This window comes from Eufriesea mexicana, unplaced genomic scaffold (assembly GCF_001483705.2).
Source record: "Eufriesea mexicana isolate 0111107269 unplaced genomic scaffold, ASM148370v2 scaffold474474812, whole genome shotgun sequence".
In the NCBI taxonomy this organism is placed as follows: domain Eukaryota; kingdom Metazoa; phylum Arthropoda; class Insecta; order Hymenoptera; family Apidae; genus Eufriesea; species Eufriesea mexicana.
This window is the reverse complement of record NW_016907966.1, coordinates 638,708-658,068: the sequence shown is the minus strand read 5'-3', so window position 1 is coordinate 658,068 and position 19,361 is coordinate 638,708. Positions and strand designations below refer to the sequence as shown.

At 28.3% G+C, this 19,361-nt stretch overlaps 2 protein-coding genes across 2 annotated transcripts in view; both read left to right on the top strand.

The window, feature by feature from the left end:
- LOC108548817 (major facilitator superfamily domain-containing protein 6) overlaps positions 1-19,361 on the top strand; it is a 60,134-nt gene that overhangs the window by 10,254 nt on the left and 30,519 nt on the right. The window lies entirely within an intron of this gene.
- Positions 6,364-7,009, top strand: LOC108548827 (balbiani ring protein 1-like). Its single transcript, XM_017901953.1, has 3 exons — positions 6,364-6,491; positions 6,595-6,845; positions 6,996-7,009. The coding sequence occupies exons 1-3, from the start codon at positions 6,364-6,366 to the stop codon at positions 7,007-7,009; spliced, it is 393 nt and encodes a 130-aa protein (XP_017757442.1).

Below are 19,361 nucleotides of genomic sequence, written 5' to 3'. Positions count from 1 at the left end.
AATAATTTTCCTTTTTTTTTATTTTCTTTTTTTTGAGATGTTTTGGCTCACGTCCACGTTAGGTATATACCATTCGTCACTGTTTAATCTCGTTTTATAAATTTTTGTTCTATGTTGTATGGTTTCTGAGTTGTAGCTGGGCCTAGTTGCGTGGAACAGCCTGTAGATACAAAGAAAATTCATACGTGTATATATCAACTGACTGTCTCTCGAGCTTCTGTTTTTCAAACAATACTGCATTGAATGACCGACCACCTCTTCGTCGTGAATCATAGTTTGCACAACCGATAATGTCATTCTAATAACTTTTTCCCTTACAACATTAATCACTGCTACGTATCTCTTCTATTTCAATGTCTAAACGTTTACAAACGTCGAGTTACTCGTTGTACAATTAAGGATCGGGTATGCTTAAGTCTTACATCATGCGTTTACAGAATATTTCTGAAGATTCTACCTTTGAAAGTTTAATAGGATATTAATCAAACTGAGAAGCATTTCGAATTAATTTTATATTTTATTCTCCTCGATGTATTTTCTTTTTTTTCATATATCTAATTTTTGAATTTTTTTGAATTTGAATTTGATTATTGAATTTTATTATCATTACTTTATTGTTCTTAATCGTATTATTAACAATTATTTTGATTATTAATTAATACTATAATATATTACCGCCAATAATAATAATAATATTGTTGCTATCGTTATTTTATTGTTTCCAAACTTATTAATATTAACTATTTTTTGGATATTAAATAATAACATAATATATTAGCGTTAATAACAATTACTATAATAATAATTATAATATTACTATCATCATTACTTTATTGTTTTCAATGTTATTAACATTAATTATTTCGGTTATTAATTAATAATATAATATGTTACTACCAATAATAGTAATAATATTAATATTATTATTGTCATCACTATATTATTGTTTTTAATGTTATTAATATTAATTATTTTAGTTATTAATTAATAATATAATATATTACTGTTAATAATAATGATATTATTATTGTTATTATCATTATTTTATTGTTTCTAAACTTATTAATATTAACTACTTTTGGATATTAATTAATAACATAATATATTACTGTTAATAATAATAATATTTTTTTATTATAATTATTTTATTATTCTTAATCTTATTAATATTAATTATTTTAATCACTAGTAGTATTATTCCTAATGCACCAAAGAACTTCAGTTCTTATACAGACTACAGAGTCTATAGTCGCATGTGTTTGCATTCACGAGTAGACAATGCACTCGTGACACACACAAAATTTTTCCAACATTCTGTCCCCCATCACGTCACTTTTAAATATCTGGTCATATCTAATGCATACATTTTACCTGAAATCCGAAAACCAGTCTACAACACTGTCTCAAACAGGTCTGACGAGTCGCCGAAGACACGTCCACAAACCTAACCTAACCTATGTTTGTTCGACGGATTACACCGATACAATTGAATACTCACCACATTCGAATAGTGACACTTGTCAGAAGTGTAACAGTAACTGGATCAGAATTACGCAACTCGAGGAATCGTTTTACAACTTATCGTCTGTTCCGCGTTAGAAAACATAACCTAAAACGCCGCTTGGAACACTCGCGTTTCACGGCTGGAGTTAGAGTGAATGGAAGGTCGATACAAAAATAATTTTTCTCTTCGGAACGAAGTATTTGACACGTTCGCAGAAATTGCGAACAATAAGGTGAAATATGGAAGGACAACACGATCAGCCCGATTGTTTCGGTTACTGGAAAGTGGGAATCGATACTCGTGCCGTTGATTACGATACACGTGCGCCATATTTTTTACACGCGTCTTCATTATTCCATTTTCACGTGACAATAAGATAATATGTCGTAATGGTGATTGTTAGGGATTGGGTTAAATTGCTTCAAATTCGTGATACGTCGACCTACTCATCTTTTATTTTATTTTCTCTCTCTCTCTCTCTCTCTCTCTCTCTCTCTCTCTTTATTATTTTTCTTCTTTTTGTGCATTATTAATTTGGGATGTTGAATTTGTATTGGAGCTATTTCTGAGATTTTAAAAGAGATAGAATTTTTCTTGCACAAAATTTCGAATTTGTCCAAATTTTCTTTTTTTTTATTATTTTTTGCATTATTACCAATTTGGGATATCGAGTTTGTTTCGGAGTCATTTCTAAAATTTTGGGAGGGACAGAATTTTTTTGGAGTACAATTTCGAATTTTTTGAAATTTTATTTTTTTCTCCCTCTATTATACTTTTTTGTTGTTGTATTATTACCAATTTAGGATATCGAATTTTCTTCGGAGCTATGTTAAACGAAAAATAAAAATTTCGACCATCTCATTTCGGAGAAAAATATATTTCAAATTTTCACGATCTTAGCAAATATCACGGTTCTGTTCGATACTTTTTACTTTTTGCTTTCAAGACGAAGATTTCTCAATACATTACTATACTTATAGTGTAGTATGATATAGTATTATTATACAGTATAGTACTATAATATAGTATTGTATTGTAGTATAGTATTACAGCATAGTATAGTATAGTATTATTGTACAGTTTAGTACTATAGTATAGTATTGTATTATAGTACAGTATAGTATTATAGTATAATATAGTATGGTATAATATAATATAGTATAGTATAGTATAGTATAATATTAAAAGAAGAAGAATGGTAATGTAGAATATAGTAGGGTATAGTACTAATATTGAATAGTACTATTCAATAGATATTACTATACTTTCTTCAGTTAATTTTCAGTATACCTTTCGATAATCTTTTTATTGAAATATCTTTTTCTGGACAACTTTATTTCTTGAAAGAGGATCGAATGATCGCAGTAAACAGGGATTCATCGATGTAGATCGTTTCTGTCACGCTACGCCATTTTTACTGTCGTTTTTGCGCGTTCGCAGCGCCACGCTCATAATCGGATAAAATGGATAATAGCGGAGATTTATGACGGCATACATACATCCTCACGTGTGTGTGGTCCAATACAATTCTTTCTGAATCGATGTCCCAGACGAGTTTTTTGTATATCTCTTTTCGTTTTTTCAAATCGGAGTATGTCAATTAGAATATACGTACCGGGTGTCTTGAAAGTAATCATTAATTTCGAAATATGGTAGAAGCTTAGCACGAATAAGACGTGTTAAGAATGTTAGGCTTATATAATCTAAATTTACGATGTTGTTGCAATTTGAGGTTAGGTCGTGGGTCATTAATTACCGATTCGTGGCTGGTGATCAGTTAGAAGTTGCATTCAAGTAAGTAATTTATCGATTATAGTATATATATACTTGTAGTCTTGCTGTTGGCACGAATAAAACGTATTGAGAATTTTAAGGTTATGTAATCTAGGTCTACAATGTTGCTGAAATTTGAGGTTATGTTGTACAACATTAATTATAAATTCTTGATGTGATCACTACGATAACCATTCAAAAGATATAAATAAATTCATTATTATCATCGACTTGTTATATTTCGAGTTTCCATTGATTTTAATCGATCTTGATTTGAATTTATTTTAAGATTTAAGGTTATGTTATAGAGCATTAACTATTAATTAATTGCTAATGGCGATAACGAATGTTAAAAATTTAAAAAGGCGAATTTTTAAAATATACAATACAACAAAATTTATTTAATTTAGTATTTGACTATACTATACATAACTGAGGAGAATGAATTGAATGAATTGTCTTATTACATGATAAAATTTTTCCCATATTCTTCACGTAATTATTCATTTCCTCAAGCTTTCTAATACATCCTTATATTTACATTAAAAGCAACTTGTATTAAAATTACCTTATGTTAAAATACACAGGATTAATTACCACCAGGTATTCATTTTTTAATTAATAAATCAGTTAAGTTAAATTTTACAATAAAATCAAATTTTTTATTTTCTGCTTAAAGAAATTTTCAACCATGTGTCAGTTACATCTAACAAATTAAATTATTTTGAATTTCTCCACATGGTGGAAGAAATTGCTAAAAGTAAAACTAAAATTAAAATAATTATATGAAATATATTATATTCATATTTATACATTTATTTGCATGAAAGAAGTCCATAAAATTATAAACATTTGTCAAGCCTAAAAATTAAAATTAACGTTTCCTGCAGACTATAAGCCAAAAATAAAATCAAAATATCTGCATATTTATTAACATAAAATAATTATGTAAAATTATCATCATCCATTAAGGGAAATTGTAATCCGGCCTATAAAAGTCGACTTTTTGGAAATTTTTTTTAAGGAAACCATGATACATATTTTCATGCAGTTTTTGCAGTCAGGTTTACTTATACTTAGAGAATATTTACAATTTTTTTGTAATGAAATTAATGAAAATTGTGGATATTACATAGCCTTAAGGTAAATCATGTTTTTAAAAACGGGCCCGAATGACTGACGTGATTCCAGAGCATCTGATTATCCAAAATGAAAAAACCAAAAAGCATCTCAATTAGTATAAATACGGCTATAGCATGAACGACCAAAACAGCGAAATTTCGAAATTAAAAAAAAATGGCAGCATTTTGAAGTTTAAATATCGATTTTCCGCTTGCTTTCGTCTTTGGGTGGCAAACAAAAATAGAAAAAAGCATCAAATTTTAAAATCCATGGTGCACGCGATAAAGGTACATCCTGTGAACATCTTCACCAAATTTCGAGTCAATCGGTCAACTCAAACGCGAGATATCCCATCAACCATTTCGAAAAATATGATTTCGAGAAAAACGCGTAAAGTTTTCGTTACCCATTGTACAATGCCTGTACGTCACACTTTAAACCCCTATAACTTCGCTAATTTTATGAATTCGAGCAAATCCTTTTACTCAGACATTTTCGAAAGCATGCGCTTTGAGAAAACGTAAAAAAAAAAGAATCGATTTTTCTAAGAGGAATTGCAACAGTATCCCCTTAATTGTTATTCTCGTTTCAATGCCTTTGAATTCGTTCGAATTCCGGCTTGAACTCTTATTCGATCAAGTTGACCGTGTCAAGGAGCTGAAATCAGTATGAGAACACCATACACGTCTCGTGACCCCCCATATGTAACGCGTGCCAAGCCTTGAATAGAAAACGTGTCCCGGGTTGCTGAGACCCAACGCTTCCGTACTACTTGAGCGTTGCTCGTCTTTACGAACCTCGATGCGTCACATTAGGGTCGTGAACGGTTACAAAAACTCGTCCTTGCTTTGGCATAAATGTTCCTGCTAAGCTGAATCGCCATTCAGAACGACCATCGACATTTTAATCATTTAGGACTATTACGTGCACAATGGCGGACAAAAGAAAGTTTAAATGTTAGGCAGTACCAGGGAACACCATAATTTTGCAAAGAGGAATTATACTTTACATCGGAAATGAATTTTACATAAATATAATTACTTTTAGCGTCATCATTCCACTATTATTAGTGGAAAAATAAATTGTATGTAAATACGATTACTTTTATTATTATACTATAATTAATATAAAAACAAATTTTATATAACTGTAATTAATTTTATTATTATACTATAATTAATGTAAAAGTAGATTTTACATAAATATAATTGCCTTTATTATTATACTATATTTAGTATACTTGAATTACTATAAAAGTAGATATTATATAATTGCAATTGCTTTTATTATTATACAATATTTAGTGTACTATAATTACTATAAAAGTAAATTTTACATAAATATAATTACTTTTGTTATTATACTATAATTAGTATAAAAGTTACAGATATTCACATATATACATGCTACTTCAAACTTTCTTTTGCATACTATTGAAAGTGTGGTTTAAGGGGTGATTTCAGAAAAGGGGTGAAGAATGGGGTGTAAATTTCTGTCAAATTACACTAATTTCCTTTATTTCTATTATAGAGATGATGACGACCTACTTTATTGTCCGAATTTATGTAAAAGCGAGTATATTTGAATTTTCTAAAATCCTAACTTTTTCGTAACTTTGATAATCATCTGCTGAGTAGATAGCAAAAAAATTTGGGAACTTTCGACGAATTTTGGTAAAATAATTCTGTATTATAATTGTAGAATATTTTTGATTATTCCACTCGAATGAAAAATGGTAATTTTTGAAATATCAATTATTCCAAAAATATTAAAACGTCAATATTTTACGAGGCACTACATCTCGTCAATAATTTAAAATAAATGGTGAAATGTTTTGCCATAAAATTCCAAGCATTCTTTTTCACGTTCCTTGACATTTTCTCTCAGACTGTTTAATTTGTGATTACCGACAAAAGCACACGCCGGTGCGAACGTAAAATAACGCAAACAGGAGAGTATTTACGATGAATCGTAAGCACGTCGTTAGGAAACACAATGGTGACGTGATGATTCAACGTGATCATGATAATTGTTTAAACGAGACTGCTGAGCAATTAAACAGCGTAATGGAAAACAAAATGTCAAGAAACACGTAACGACGTTTACGTGAAATTTATCGACAACTGTTCATCTTCCATAGAAAATATAGGGTGTTTCCAGCTATTGAGATAAGCCACAAAATAAAATAAACCAAGTAAACCAAGTAAACCAAGTAAACCAAGTAAACCAAGTAAACCAAGTAAACCAAGTAAACCAAGTAAACCAAGTAAACCAAGTAAACCAAGTAAACCAAGTAAACCAAGTAAACCAAGTAAACCAAGTAAACCAAGTAAACCAAGTAAACCAAGTAAACCAAGTAAACCAAGTAAACCAAGTAAACCAAGTAAACCAAGTAAACCAAGTAAACCAAGTAAACCAAGTAAACCAAGTAAACCAAGTAAACCAAGTAAATCAAGTTTTGCAAAAAAAATAAAGCAAACATTTGATATTCACTTTTAATTTTTTAAATTAAAATTATATATTTTTTATGTTACTTTATTTAAGTTTACTTGAATATTGTGATATTACTAATATTATATTATTTATAATTATTCAGATTTATATTATTAATGACATGTTACATAGATTCATTTAGAATTATAATATTAGAAACATTATATATTATTTAACAATGAGTATTAGAAAATTATTAAGAAATGGTAATAATAAAAGTTAAATAAGGATTAAAGAAAGGTCTATATTATTATTTTCATGAAACTATTTCTTGCATTTCATTTATTTTACCCACTTGGGAGATCAAAATACAGAGAACATTATGAAAAAATTTCAAAATTTGATATATCTATAAACACATACATAACATTAACTAGGAAATTAAAGGGAATCCAATAAATCAGATGTACGCAAATACTTGCTTCTTCGATTTAAAAAATAATAAACAAATTGTATTTTATTTTTAATTACAATTACTTGAATAAATCTTACTAAAAATTCTAGGGTTTCTCGTAATTGTAAAACCAATAACAATACTTAACAAAGAAAATCGGAAATTAGCAATGAATATTAAAAAGCATATGTTTTATATACTACTATATTTTATAACTAAATTATAGATTACCATAATTACTGATAATCTATTAATATAATCCTTTACTCATAAAGGAAGACAATAGAAAGAAAATTCCACGATAGAAGGTAATTTAAAATGCGGTAAAGCGTGAACTTCATCAACATAATCGCGGATTAGGCGAATAAAAAATTGCAGAAAAAATGATTATGCGTGGCTAGTTTAGAAACAGTAAAAAACGTTCTGTAACATTATGTTACGTTTACTTCTTCCTCGTTTAACTCTGCTTGTATATTTTTTGCAAAAATTAACCACACGTTCCAGCAATTTTATAGACTCATTATGAAATTGCTATGGATGAGAATAAAAAGAAATATATGTACACCACTCATGATGGAAGAATCAAATTATGATGTAATTTGTTGTTTGTACAATTTGTATATCGTATATGCTATACAAATATGTACCAAGTACATTCTGTATCATATCATACTTATGTTACATACTTATGTTACATAGAAAACATTTCAATTATAAAAATAATCTGAGAAATATAAATTCAAGTAACTTACGTATTTTCTTTTATTATTAAATTATTCATTTAATTAATTCTACGTGTCAATTATTGTACTATTCCTGCTAAAAAAAATATCATCGACTTTATAGCAAAAAAGCTTCGAACTCCTACTCTTCTTTAGCTAAAAAATTGTCGAGTGCAAAGGGTTAACATCTCAAAACGCTCAATACTTTTGCTATTGCGTTATTCCTATATGAATAATACAGTGAACTTTCCCTATATACCAAAAAGAAAATTTTTTAATTATCTCTTAAATATATCTAACTATAAATCTTGACTGCATTACAGAAGCAAAATTTTATTAACTTTACTAAAATCTTTTCCAACACGTTACAAATACAATAGGCTATAAATGACTTTATACTTGGAAATCAGAGTCATTTGAAGAAGTAGAACATGTAAAATGGAATTTTAATTATTTCTTCTTTTCATATTAAATAATTGTTTTATGTTGAATTTAATTTTGGAAAAGTCAAAAGCTTCGGAATTTTTTATTGCTTTAATTATATTCCTCTCTGAGCATGATATTATACCACACGCAATGTTTCATAAAATCCATCCACTTGGCATTCACGTGACGATTTCTTTCCTTCCTACGTCGTTCGTTCTAGATCAAATTATCGTTCCATTTATCGTCTTGATTCGATACAGAAAATTTTAGAAAATTATCGCGCTGCGAGCGATCAGACACATTCCTAGTGCGACTAATTCAATCGTCACGAGTGTGTATACGCCACATACCGCATGGAAAATCTGGATATCTTAGATTTTCCATCTATTTTACGGATTTTATATGTTTTTTCTATCTCTATTTATTTTTACCTATTTTAGTACATTTTTTCCAATATTCGCATATTTTTTTTAAATCTTTTTGGTGCTTTTTCTGTTTATCTTAGTATTCTAGATTTTCTCATTTTATTTTCTAATTTTCCAAACTGCTTCAATTCTTTTTTTCTTAATATCCAATTTTTTAATTTCCCAAATTTTCACATTTTTCCATTTAAAATTTCCTAAATGACTCATTCTACAATTTCACAAATTTTCTAACATCTAATTTTCCAATTTCCCAAATTTTTCCACTGTTCTATTTTGCAGTGTCTTAAATTTTCCTCAATTTCTTGGATTTTCTAACTTTTCCAAATATATCAATGACCCACCATCATTGAAAATTTCCCAAAGTTTCTTACTTTATTTTTTAATTTTCCAAACTTTTCCAATTCTTTTTTTCAATATCCAATTTTCTAATTTCCCAAATTTTCTCACTCTTACATTTATAATTTCCTAAATATTTTCATTCCTCCATTTTCCAATTTTCCAAGTTTTTCCAAATGACTCATTTTCCAATTTTCCCAATATGGGAAAATCCATTCTTCAATATCTTAAATGTTTCTCAATATCTTTTTTTTCTAATTTCATGCACTTTTTAATTCTTCCAAATATCGTCATTGTTCTATCTTCATTGAAAATTTCCCAAATTCTCTCATCATTTTATTTTTTAATTTTCTAAATTTTTCCAATTTTTTTTTCTACATCCAATTTCTCAAATTTTCTCACTTTTCCATTTCCAATTTCCCAAATTTGTTCAATGTCTTCAATTTTCCTCAACGTCTTATTCTCCAATTCCCTGCATTCTCTAATTTTTCCAAGTATCTTCTGTTCTTCCATCTTCACTAAAAATTTCCCAAATTTTCTCAACCCGATATTTTTCAATTTCCCAAGTTTCTATTGTCCCATGTTTCTCCAGTTTTCTCAACTTCTCCTATTTTTCTATGGCTCTTCGTTTCTTCTCCGCATTTATCTGCATACTTACCTGCACGAAATTAAAAAGATAATGAAAAATAACAGAAAAAGAGAAAGAAAAGAGGAGAGAAATAGAATCTTTCAGGAAGAGGATACTTAGCACTCTGCTCGTCCACAAAGTCTGACGCTGCTGCGAGTTATGCAATTACATTTGTAATGGGCCAACATTCAGCTCCGACAACGCTGACAATTCGCGGTAATTACTGTACCGTATCTCGTAATCCATTGCCGGGTCGTGTCGTCTACCAAGACACGTCTCCTGATGGCAAGGAGCGGAAGAGATAAACTACGCCGAAAAATGCCACATTTCGACCGCGAATTCTTCTCATTCCCTTTTCCTTTCTTTTTCTTATCCTGGGGAAATATTCGTGATAACCTTTATACCGTGTAATTCCTTTTCTCGTAATTTTTAATAGAATAATACGAGTTGAGTATTTTTTAGGGAAATAGTAAATTTTATGGAATGTCGTCCAGTTTTTGATTATTTCTTTGGAATATAAATTAGGTTCGAAGATTGCTGCTTTTTGGATCACATTTTTGATGTTTCTTCTCTACTCTTTTTTTTTTTTTTTTCTTCTGTTCTAAAAAATTGGAAAATTTGTTTGTTTTTTTTTTTATTTTTGAAATTTGATGTTAATAATCTATTGTTTATGTAAAATTATTTCACTAAGATTCTAGGTTGTTTCAATGATTAATTGCATTAATTGCACATTAAAAGTATCCAAATGATTATACTTTATTGTTAATACTCATGTAACTATTAAAGATTTCTTCATTATCTTATTTGATCTAATCAAATCCATTATCAAAATAAAGTTTATTTTAATAACGTTTTATTTGTACAATGATCACATAAAAGTGGATATGGAAATCTATTTGGATTAATTTTCAGATATTTGTGTTAAAAAATTAATAAATCTAAAACATTCCAAAATTAAACTTCCAAAATTCTAAAATTAAATAATAAATCTAAAAAATTTTGTAAAAAGATAGAGCCATTGCTAATATTAATAAAATATATAAAAAAATATTTTTGGAACATTTGAGAAGGTAACAAAAATACATAACAATTTTTATAACAATACTCTTCACACAAAAAAAAAAAAATAATTCTTTGACTTATCGATACAATTTTTTAATTAAAATATAAGCAATATTAATATAATACCTGCAAAATTAATAATACAATAAAATACAATAAAAGTAGCTTTGAAGAATGAGAACCGTATTTTGATGAGAAATAAGTATACTCATAATTCATAAAGAATATTATATAAAATAAAATATAAAAGTTCACCAATTTTGAATCTCCCTGTATTAAAGTGACTTTTAAACTGACTGAATAGCGACTACCAGATAAAAGATAGCGGTACTTAGTGGTATTAAATACCATTACATCATCGATTTTAGACATAATAGATTATCTTCTGAATCTAATGAGAACATATGATTAATTCATTATCACTGTGAATGCTCATAAATATGGCATGTCGAGAGAGAACTGCGAGAAATGTAGGAAAATATTTCCATTGCACGTGGAAGTGAATGAAACGTGCTTTAAGCAACTTCTAAGGTAGTTACTAGAATCTAGTAACCAATGTAATCTAGTAACCTGTATATAATTTGCATTGTTATGAATAGATTATATGGCGCTGTAAATTGAAATTTGTTTGAATAAATTCCTAGATGTTCATTTTAGTGTCTCTACATAATACTATATCACGTTATATACCTCATATATATTATATATTTTAGTACACATTTTACAATTATCTTATATTATTATTGTATATAATATACATGATGGATATATTATTGTGTATAAAATTTTTGTTTATTATTATATATAATACACTATGTATACATTTATGTATAAATGTTTTATTATATATTTATATAATTGTATTTCATGTATTTTATATATTTCATGTGTACTTTTTGGTGTGTAGCTTGTATACTTTATTAACATTTGTTGTTGTAAAATAATCTTTTATTATATATCTCATTAATTAGTATTATATGATGTATATACATAACTTTTGCCAAAGGCTAAATTCACGTTTTTGGCAATTTTTGCAAAAATTTTTATAAATTTGAAGATTTCTAATCATTTCAGTGTTTCAATTATATATATTTCCAGTTATTATGTTCTTTCATTTAACTTCATTTGTGGAAGATATGGAACATGATTTATTTAATTTTAATTTACAATTTTAATTTACAAATTTTTATTTACTTGTTAAAGGAATATTTCAAAGTATTTTTAGTTATTGCTTAAATAAAAGCAAACGGTAGAATAAATAATACATCAGTAGATGAGTTATATAAGAAAACAAATCAGGGGTACTGCTTTATAATTCTTTAAGCGAAGATGACATTAAAATTAGCGAATGTTATTTAATCTCCTCTGTTGTACCTGTTTTATAGTCTAAACGTGAATATGACCTTCGTTTGCGGTAGTGATTCAATACAATAATACGTTTAAAAATCACATATTTAATTATTAATATTTGTAATAATAATATATAGTAATAAACATTATAATAATTACGTTAGTAATTACTGCAGCAATTATTATAAAAATAATTATAAATAATTATATTAGTATAAATATTATTTTAATAATCAGTAATATAATAATAATACAATTCTTACTATAATAACTAATTATAGTCAGCTAAAAAGTTATGCCAATAATAATTATAATCTTTACTTAACTATAATTATGATTGTAATTATAGTTATAATTAATTAATTACAGCGATGTCGATTTATTTACTTTTAAAATAAATTCGAAAGCTATAAATAAAAGTAATTTAATTGAGTCGCGTAGTCAAAAAAGATAGCGTCGCAAACGACAGTCCAGGTCGATCAAACTAAATTCAAATATATATTGTACCCTTTTCTCAAACCGTTACCGACTTCGTAATCCATTATGTTTGTGTCAAGTTGATTTACACACGTGTCGATAAAACAGGATATAAAACTTTAAAGTTTTACAAAATACATTCTTAATATAAAGGAAATTTTTTCGTCGCAATACTTTTATATTTACGAAATCGGTTTGTATTCCTTTTTACAGAAGCACTTAAACACTTCAGCAATATCATTAATGCTAACAGGCTTACGACTATGAATAGTAAATTCAAGACGTGAAACACAAGACACGGATAGAATAGTTAAAAAATGGTACATTGATTTTGTACGTGTGAACGCGTCTTGTATTTCTCGCAAACGTGAAAACGAATTATTTTCCAACGATATGTTTGGTTACAAGAAACAGAAAGTTTGAAAAAAGTATAATATTTACATAAACAATATCAAAATACGCTAATACCGATTGACGGAAAGTAATTTATAATTCGTTTTACATTACACGTATTTAAAGTATTGAGATATTACACAGTGGAAATATAATTTTATTACGTTCTTTAGGTTATGTGTCAACAGGAACAAATTCGCGACGAAAGTTGTAATACAATATAACATAATTTAATAAATAATTTTTTGACACGCTTTGAATAAGATTATCAATTCTAACCTGTTCATAACCAAACTTGTGACATTGCTTGTTGCAGATATATAGTTTCACTTAATTTTCTTCAAGATATCCTAATCTTACGATATCCCTATAAAGGATAGAATGAAACATTCAAGTGTCCTCAACAGTATCCTTATCGAGCAAAAACTTTAACAAAACACGGTACACACTGCACAGCTAAACATACCATTGTACTTTCCAATTGTCATAAATAAAACGAGGGTGTATAGAACCCACCACTTTGAAAATTAAATATTCTACAGCTCCATCTATGAAACAAAATTTTACTTACAATTAGTACTCGATTGAGGTCTTATCGATTGAACCTACTTATTTGAAACTACGTGTACCATTATTGGGCAGAAATTATTGATAATGTAGAGAATCAGTGAATCCTATTATTTAAAGGAAAAATCATAGGTAATGTAGAGAGTTGTTGAACTGTTATTATTTAAAAAAAAAAGTCATAGGTAATGTAGAGAATCACAATACTTTTATTATTTAAACGAGAAATTACAGGTAATGTAGAAAATAAGTGAATTCTTATTAAGTGAACTATTTAGGTTAGGTTTGGGTAAAGAGTTATGAGATTTGATGGTAATCGATTTTTTTTTTAACGAAACTATATATTTTTGTTTAGACGAGTATGTAATGTACATGATTAAAATTATTTCATCTCATTCACAAGTATATCCACTGTTTCAAAATATCGTATGTATACCTACAGATTCAAACGCTTTTAAATGTTAGAGCGCAGTACTGATAAAAAAAAATATACTCTGCAAAGTATATAGATGCATAATTAAGGAAGAGACTCTAGAAAATACAAGAAGCTTCTAAGCTTCTCTGAACTTGTATATTTTTTTTTCTCTTCCATAGACTATGAAATTAGCATTCTTTGAGTTCTCCGGAAACGGGGATCGCGTTGTACATAAATACCATCGTGACCTTCAATTCGTTATATCACTGTTCCGTGGCGCTGTATGAAAGGAAAAATGCAAGAATTTATAGTGGAACCTATATCTCGGCATAAATCTCGATTCGCGTGCTTGAAAGAGAGTTCTACAACCGTAGTCGCAATCGCGCGTGTTATTGATTGGTGTAATTCATCCTGAATAAGAGCCATGGACAGTTTTCTCATTACAATCTGTGGAATTTGCACGATGGTTACGATTGTTTCGTAACCACGTCGAAAATCATCAGTCTAGTTAACGTCTCGTTCAATTACCTACCAGAGGTATTTCATTTAAGGGAGTAGACCACCTTGACCGCCTCTGAAAATAAGTGATGTTTAGGAATTTTCTTCATGGGTAATTATCAAGAGGAAAATTCCGGTATTTTTTCTTTAAATTGACCTATCTTTTAGGTTTGTCGTCGAAATGTTCCAACGCAAAATATTGTAAAATGGCAGAGATATACGTTATTTACAAAACCCTAATCGCCATTGTCAATAAGAACTGAAGTGCCTGAAGTAAACAGTTTTGATTGTAGTTCCGGAAAATCCCAGTATCCAATCAAACTGAAATTTAGGAGAGGAGAAAGGACTGAGAAAATAAACTTTAAATCTAGAATTTCTGCTTTGGAAATTTAATAGTTCCTGAGATATTAATATTAATACAAACCTTTGGCACTATACATTGAGCATACATTGTATACTGAATTCTGCTTATACAGTGTACGTGTTAGTTTCAGACCGACTTCTAGCTACTGTTTCTGTAAACACTTCACGACAGTCGGTAACCGATATATATAACAGGTGACTGGTAAGAAAAGTATCATCATTGAAATAAATATTCTCTTTTGAATTGAATGAAAATTCAATTTTCATTCCAAACGAACATCGAAATTGCAATATTAGAATTCTGAATTAGAAGTCTTAAAAGGAAAATAAAACACTTCTTTTGCAGATATTTGACACAACGTTGACAAGGAATTTTTTTGTTGGCGTAACAGCTTGAATTGTTTCATTGTATGAATTACGTAAGATAGTTATGAGGTTAGATTAGGTTATATATAATGGGACAGAAGTATGAAATATATGTTTTAAATTCTACCGAAATATTTAATTTACTGAAGATATTTTCTCAGCAAGTTCACCCGTTATACGAATTGGTTACCGGCTGCTGTCATGTATTCCTAGATGCGATAGTAAATGACGCGACGGTCAGCGACAGATGCATGCACTGCCACGGACATGCACATATAAATCAAATTCAATATGCTGCACCAAAAGTTTTTTTATTAATATCTTGAAAATTAATACGTAATTGAAGCTAAAATTTTAGATTTAAAATTCATTCACCAACTCTTTACTCTTCTGAAATTACAAAAAAATGGAACAAGAAAAAAATTGATATTTCTCATTCTGTAAGGTAATTTACCCCCATAAACCTCGACTAGTACTACATAGTACTATGCAGCGCTCAGAAGATGGCACTAGGAAGGAACGCTGATCTGATTGGTCACGGTGTAGCAGATCCATTTTCTCTAACACAATCATGAATATAGGCCGCACGAATATTCACTGTTGACTGAAGGTGTCGCATCTACAAAGCAGATTATATTACATGACAAAGAGATCGAACATCAAGACTAAATGGATTAGAGTGACGTGTATAGGCGTAGACACATGTAGGGTCATTGTTAACTACTTAATGTAAGATAAAATGAGTGTGTACATGGCATACCTGGCAAAGAATTTAAAATCAGAGATTTAAGAAGCATCAAAGGAGTATCAAGTGGAGTGTCTTGCTCTTGTGTTGCTTTGGCAGCTACATTCTCAGCTTTGCAGAATAAACGAATGTCTGTCACTGCGTTTGTATATTTTATCCTAAAAATGACATGGTACTGAATTTACAATTTTAATATTCGAATTACATTTTTGTAATATACATATATAATATACATAAATAATGACAATAAATAATAATAATTAAAGTGGTACGACGAATATAATTTATGAATAAAATTATACTATCTTAATAAAATTTAATATTAATTTTACCAAAAGTGACATTATTTTCAATAACAGGAAATACAGAATCTCTGAAATGAGACATTTTTCTCTCCACGATAGTTTTGGTGTTAAGGGACAACGAACGAACTTTATCACGGTATACAGTATATTGTTGGCTATAGACTAAATGAAAGCCATATACTTCAATAGATATACTATGCTTTTTGTATGTGGATATACATTACAGAGATATCTTTAATCGCTGAAAAATTTTATACTACTTATAAGTCACTCTATAACCTCATACTATATAATTGGACACGTGGAACTTCGAACCCAGAGGTATTTTGAGGTTAAAAGTATCCTCGTTTACATATAACTATTTTTCTTGTTTAAGGGGAAAGGTTAGAGATCGAAGTTGAATCATAAAGGAAGACTCATACTCGTGACAACACATGTTTCCAACCTGTCAATGGCAATATCATGTCACGTTTATTTCTTTGAGATAACGAGACAGGTAACCATTTTTACTCGACGAAACTTTAATATATGTATATACACTATGTTTTGTACGATCATGAGACGTGCTATAGGATTGATTTTCTATAGAATTTATTTTTATCGTAGATGTAGGTTGTTTCTTTATTAATTCGTCTAGCTTGTAGGAAACGTAGTGTATAAGCCCATGGACATCCATTATACAGTCATCATCTGCTTGAGACGAAGTTGTGAGCCTGACATGTGTCTCAAGTCATTGTCGTATTTTCGATTATTGTATAGAATTATTTCGTCAGGAATGATATGGCTCGGGAATAAAACCTGTTCATTCCTCTATAGTAATTAGGTAGCTACGTCTAGGCTTCTAGTCACTCAAACAACTGATAATCCGTCCAAAAGATATTTTGTACTTTGAAATTCGTGTTACGATGAGATTAATTGAAAGAAGAAGTTGATTATTGGCGATTACAGACCTCTAACGTAGAATTCTCGAATAAATCACTGGAACTCTTCAAACCTAACCTACTGATGATCCTCTTAAAAATTGTCCTATATTTTTAATACTCAATGGAAAATAAAATGAAACTGAAAAGGGAAAACAGATCATTGTTCATCATAAATGTGGAATCTTGTTTTGTTTATTACTTAAAATGTCTTCAAACCTGCATTGTACAATGATAACCCTAAAACCCCTAAATCCCAGCTGCGCCATCTGTTTTGATACTACAATTCGAAAGGCTAGCGAGAAACTAAAATAACTATATTATTATTCCTACTATTACTTCAAATATTACAACAATAATATAATTATTGAATAACAATATATGCTAATAATAAAATACTGTAGGAATAATATAATTATAATAATTCTGTACATTAATTTATACATAATTTTATACATAATTTTATTCAAATCGCCTAGGTGAACAAACCTTTAAGTATAATACAAAGTGTCAATATTTCTTTTTCAAGACGATTAACATAATTAATAATACCAATAATACCAATATTACTGTTATAGTAACAAATTAGTTATTTATAAATTTAGATTTATTATAATATAATTGTTTTAAAATTAATAAAATAATTACAAATTATAAAAATATATTGTAATTATAATGATAAATTATAATAATAATATACAATTACAGAATATATTATACAATATGATAATAATAATTAGATTTATAATAATATAAATTGTAATATAATAATTGTAATAAATTACCTACTTATAAATTTAGATTTGTCATAATTATTTAAAAATTAATAAAATAGTTACATATTATAGAAATATATTATAACAATAATTATAAACTAATTATACAACAGAAATTGCTAAAGTATGAATCCCATTAAATACTAAAATATTTAAAATTATTAGAAAAAATAGAAACCATGTTTTTCAGATACATCTAATTACATATTCGAACCATAAATTTTTATATTAATTAAATTTGCATTGTACAAAAAATTAAAAAGTACCAAAGCGATATTTTGAAGAAAAATTTGTAAATCTCTATTATAAAAGAGTCAAGAACAATATCTAACGGGTGGTTCCAAAATTCCTATTCCTGAAAAACGAAATTTTTTGCAGAAATCCAATAGTATCTCATGAATTACTACAGCATAGCTGTTTAAGATGTTTAAGACATAAATAATTAACCCAAGTAACGTTAAAATGATTTTCAGGGCAAGAAATTAAATTTCAACCAATATTGCAGTGAAAAAATACACATTTGATGTCTGTATATTTTTTGGACTCACAATACGAACGTCAATCTTGTATTTGCAATGCTTTCAGACACGGCTCTTCGATTACGGAAATATGCGAATCGAAAGCGATTAGGTTAGCAACAATACGTGTTGTACAATTAAAACACCCTATCGGCATGTTTGTGGTTCAAAACAAACAGCGATATATGAGAGTCGGTTTATGGATTGCTTCTTGAACTTCGTGCATGTGACACTGTTATCGAGAGCTTTGAAAACAATCAGCAATCCGATAAAGGAAACAACATTCAAACAAACGACGAGTTACTGAATGGTATTTAATCGCGTCATGCTACTATGAGACTTTTAACATTCTAGCCTGGTATTTCCGAGTAATGCGACATGATTTAGCCGTAATTAGGTTTCGAAAATTAGTTTCCTTTTTTTTTGAAAAACGTCTTGAACGATTTCCTGGAAGAGTAAATATGAAAATTGGTATAAAATAAAATTGAAAAAAGAAATTTTTGAATCCTGAAAATTATTTTGTATTTGTTATTTTATAGATTTGGAAGAATTTTATTTGCAGGGATTCGAAATAAAATTTAAAAATATTCTAGTAAACTATTTTTTAAAAGATAAGATATATAAAGATTTAAAAAAGATTTTTAAATATTCGGACAAATTTTTTTATTTATTATTGTCTTCATTGCCATATTTTCTAGGTTTTTAATCACGTTATTTGTAATCATTTCAAACAAAATTTATAAATATTCTAATAAATTATATCATAGTAAATAATAAATAATAATT

What these genes read in the sequence shown, in the direction of transcription:
- LOC108548827 (XM_017901953.1), top strand. Translation starts at nt 6,364, where the DNA reads ATGAATCGTAAGCACGTCGTTAGGAAACACAATGGTGACGTGATGATT. An exon ending in AACAAAATGTCAAGAAACAC is followed by an intron (nt 6,492 to 6,594) that starts GTAACGACGTTT and finishes AAATAAACCAAG; the next exon opens with TAAACCAAGTAAACCAAGTA.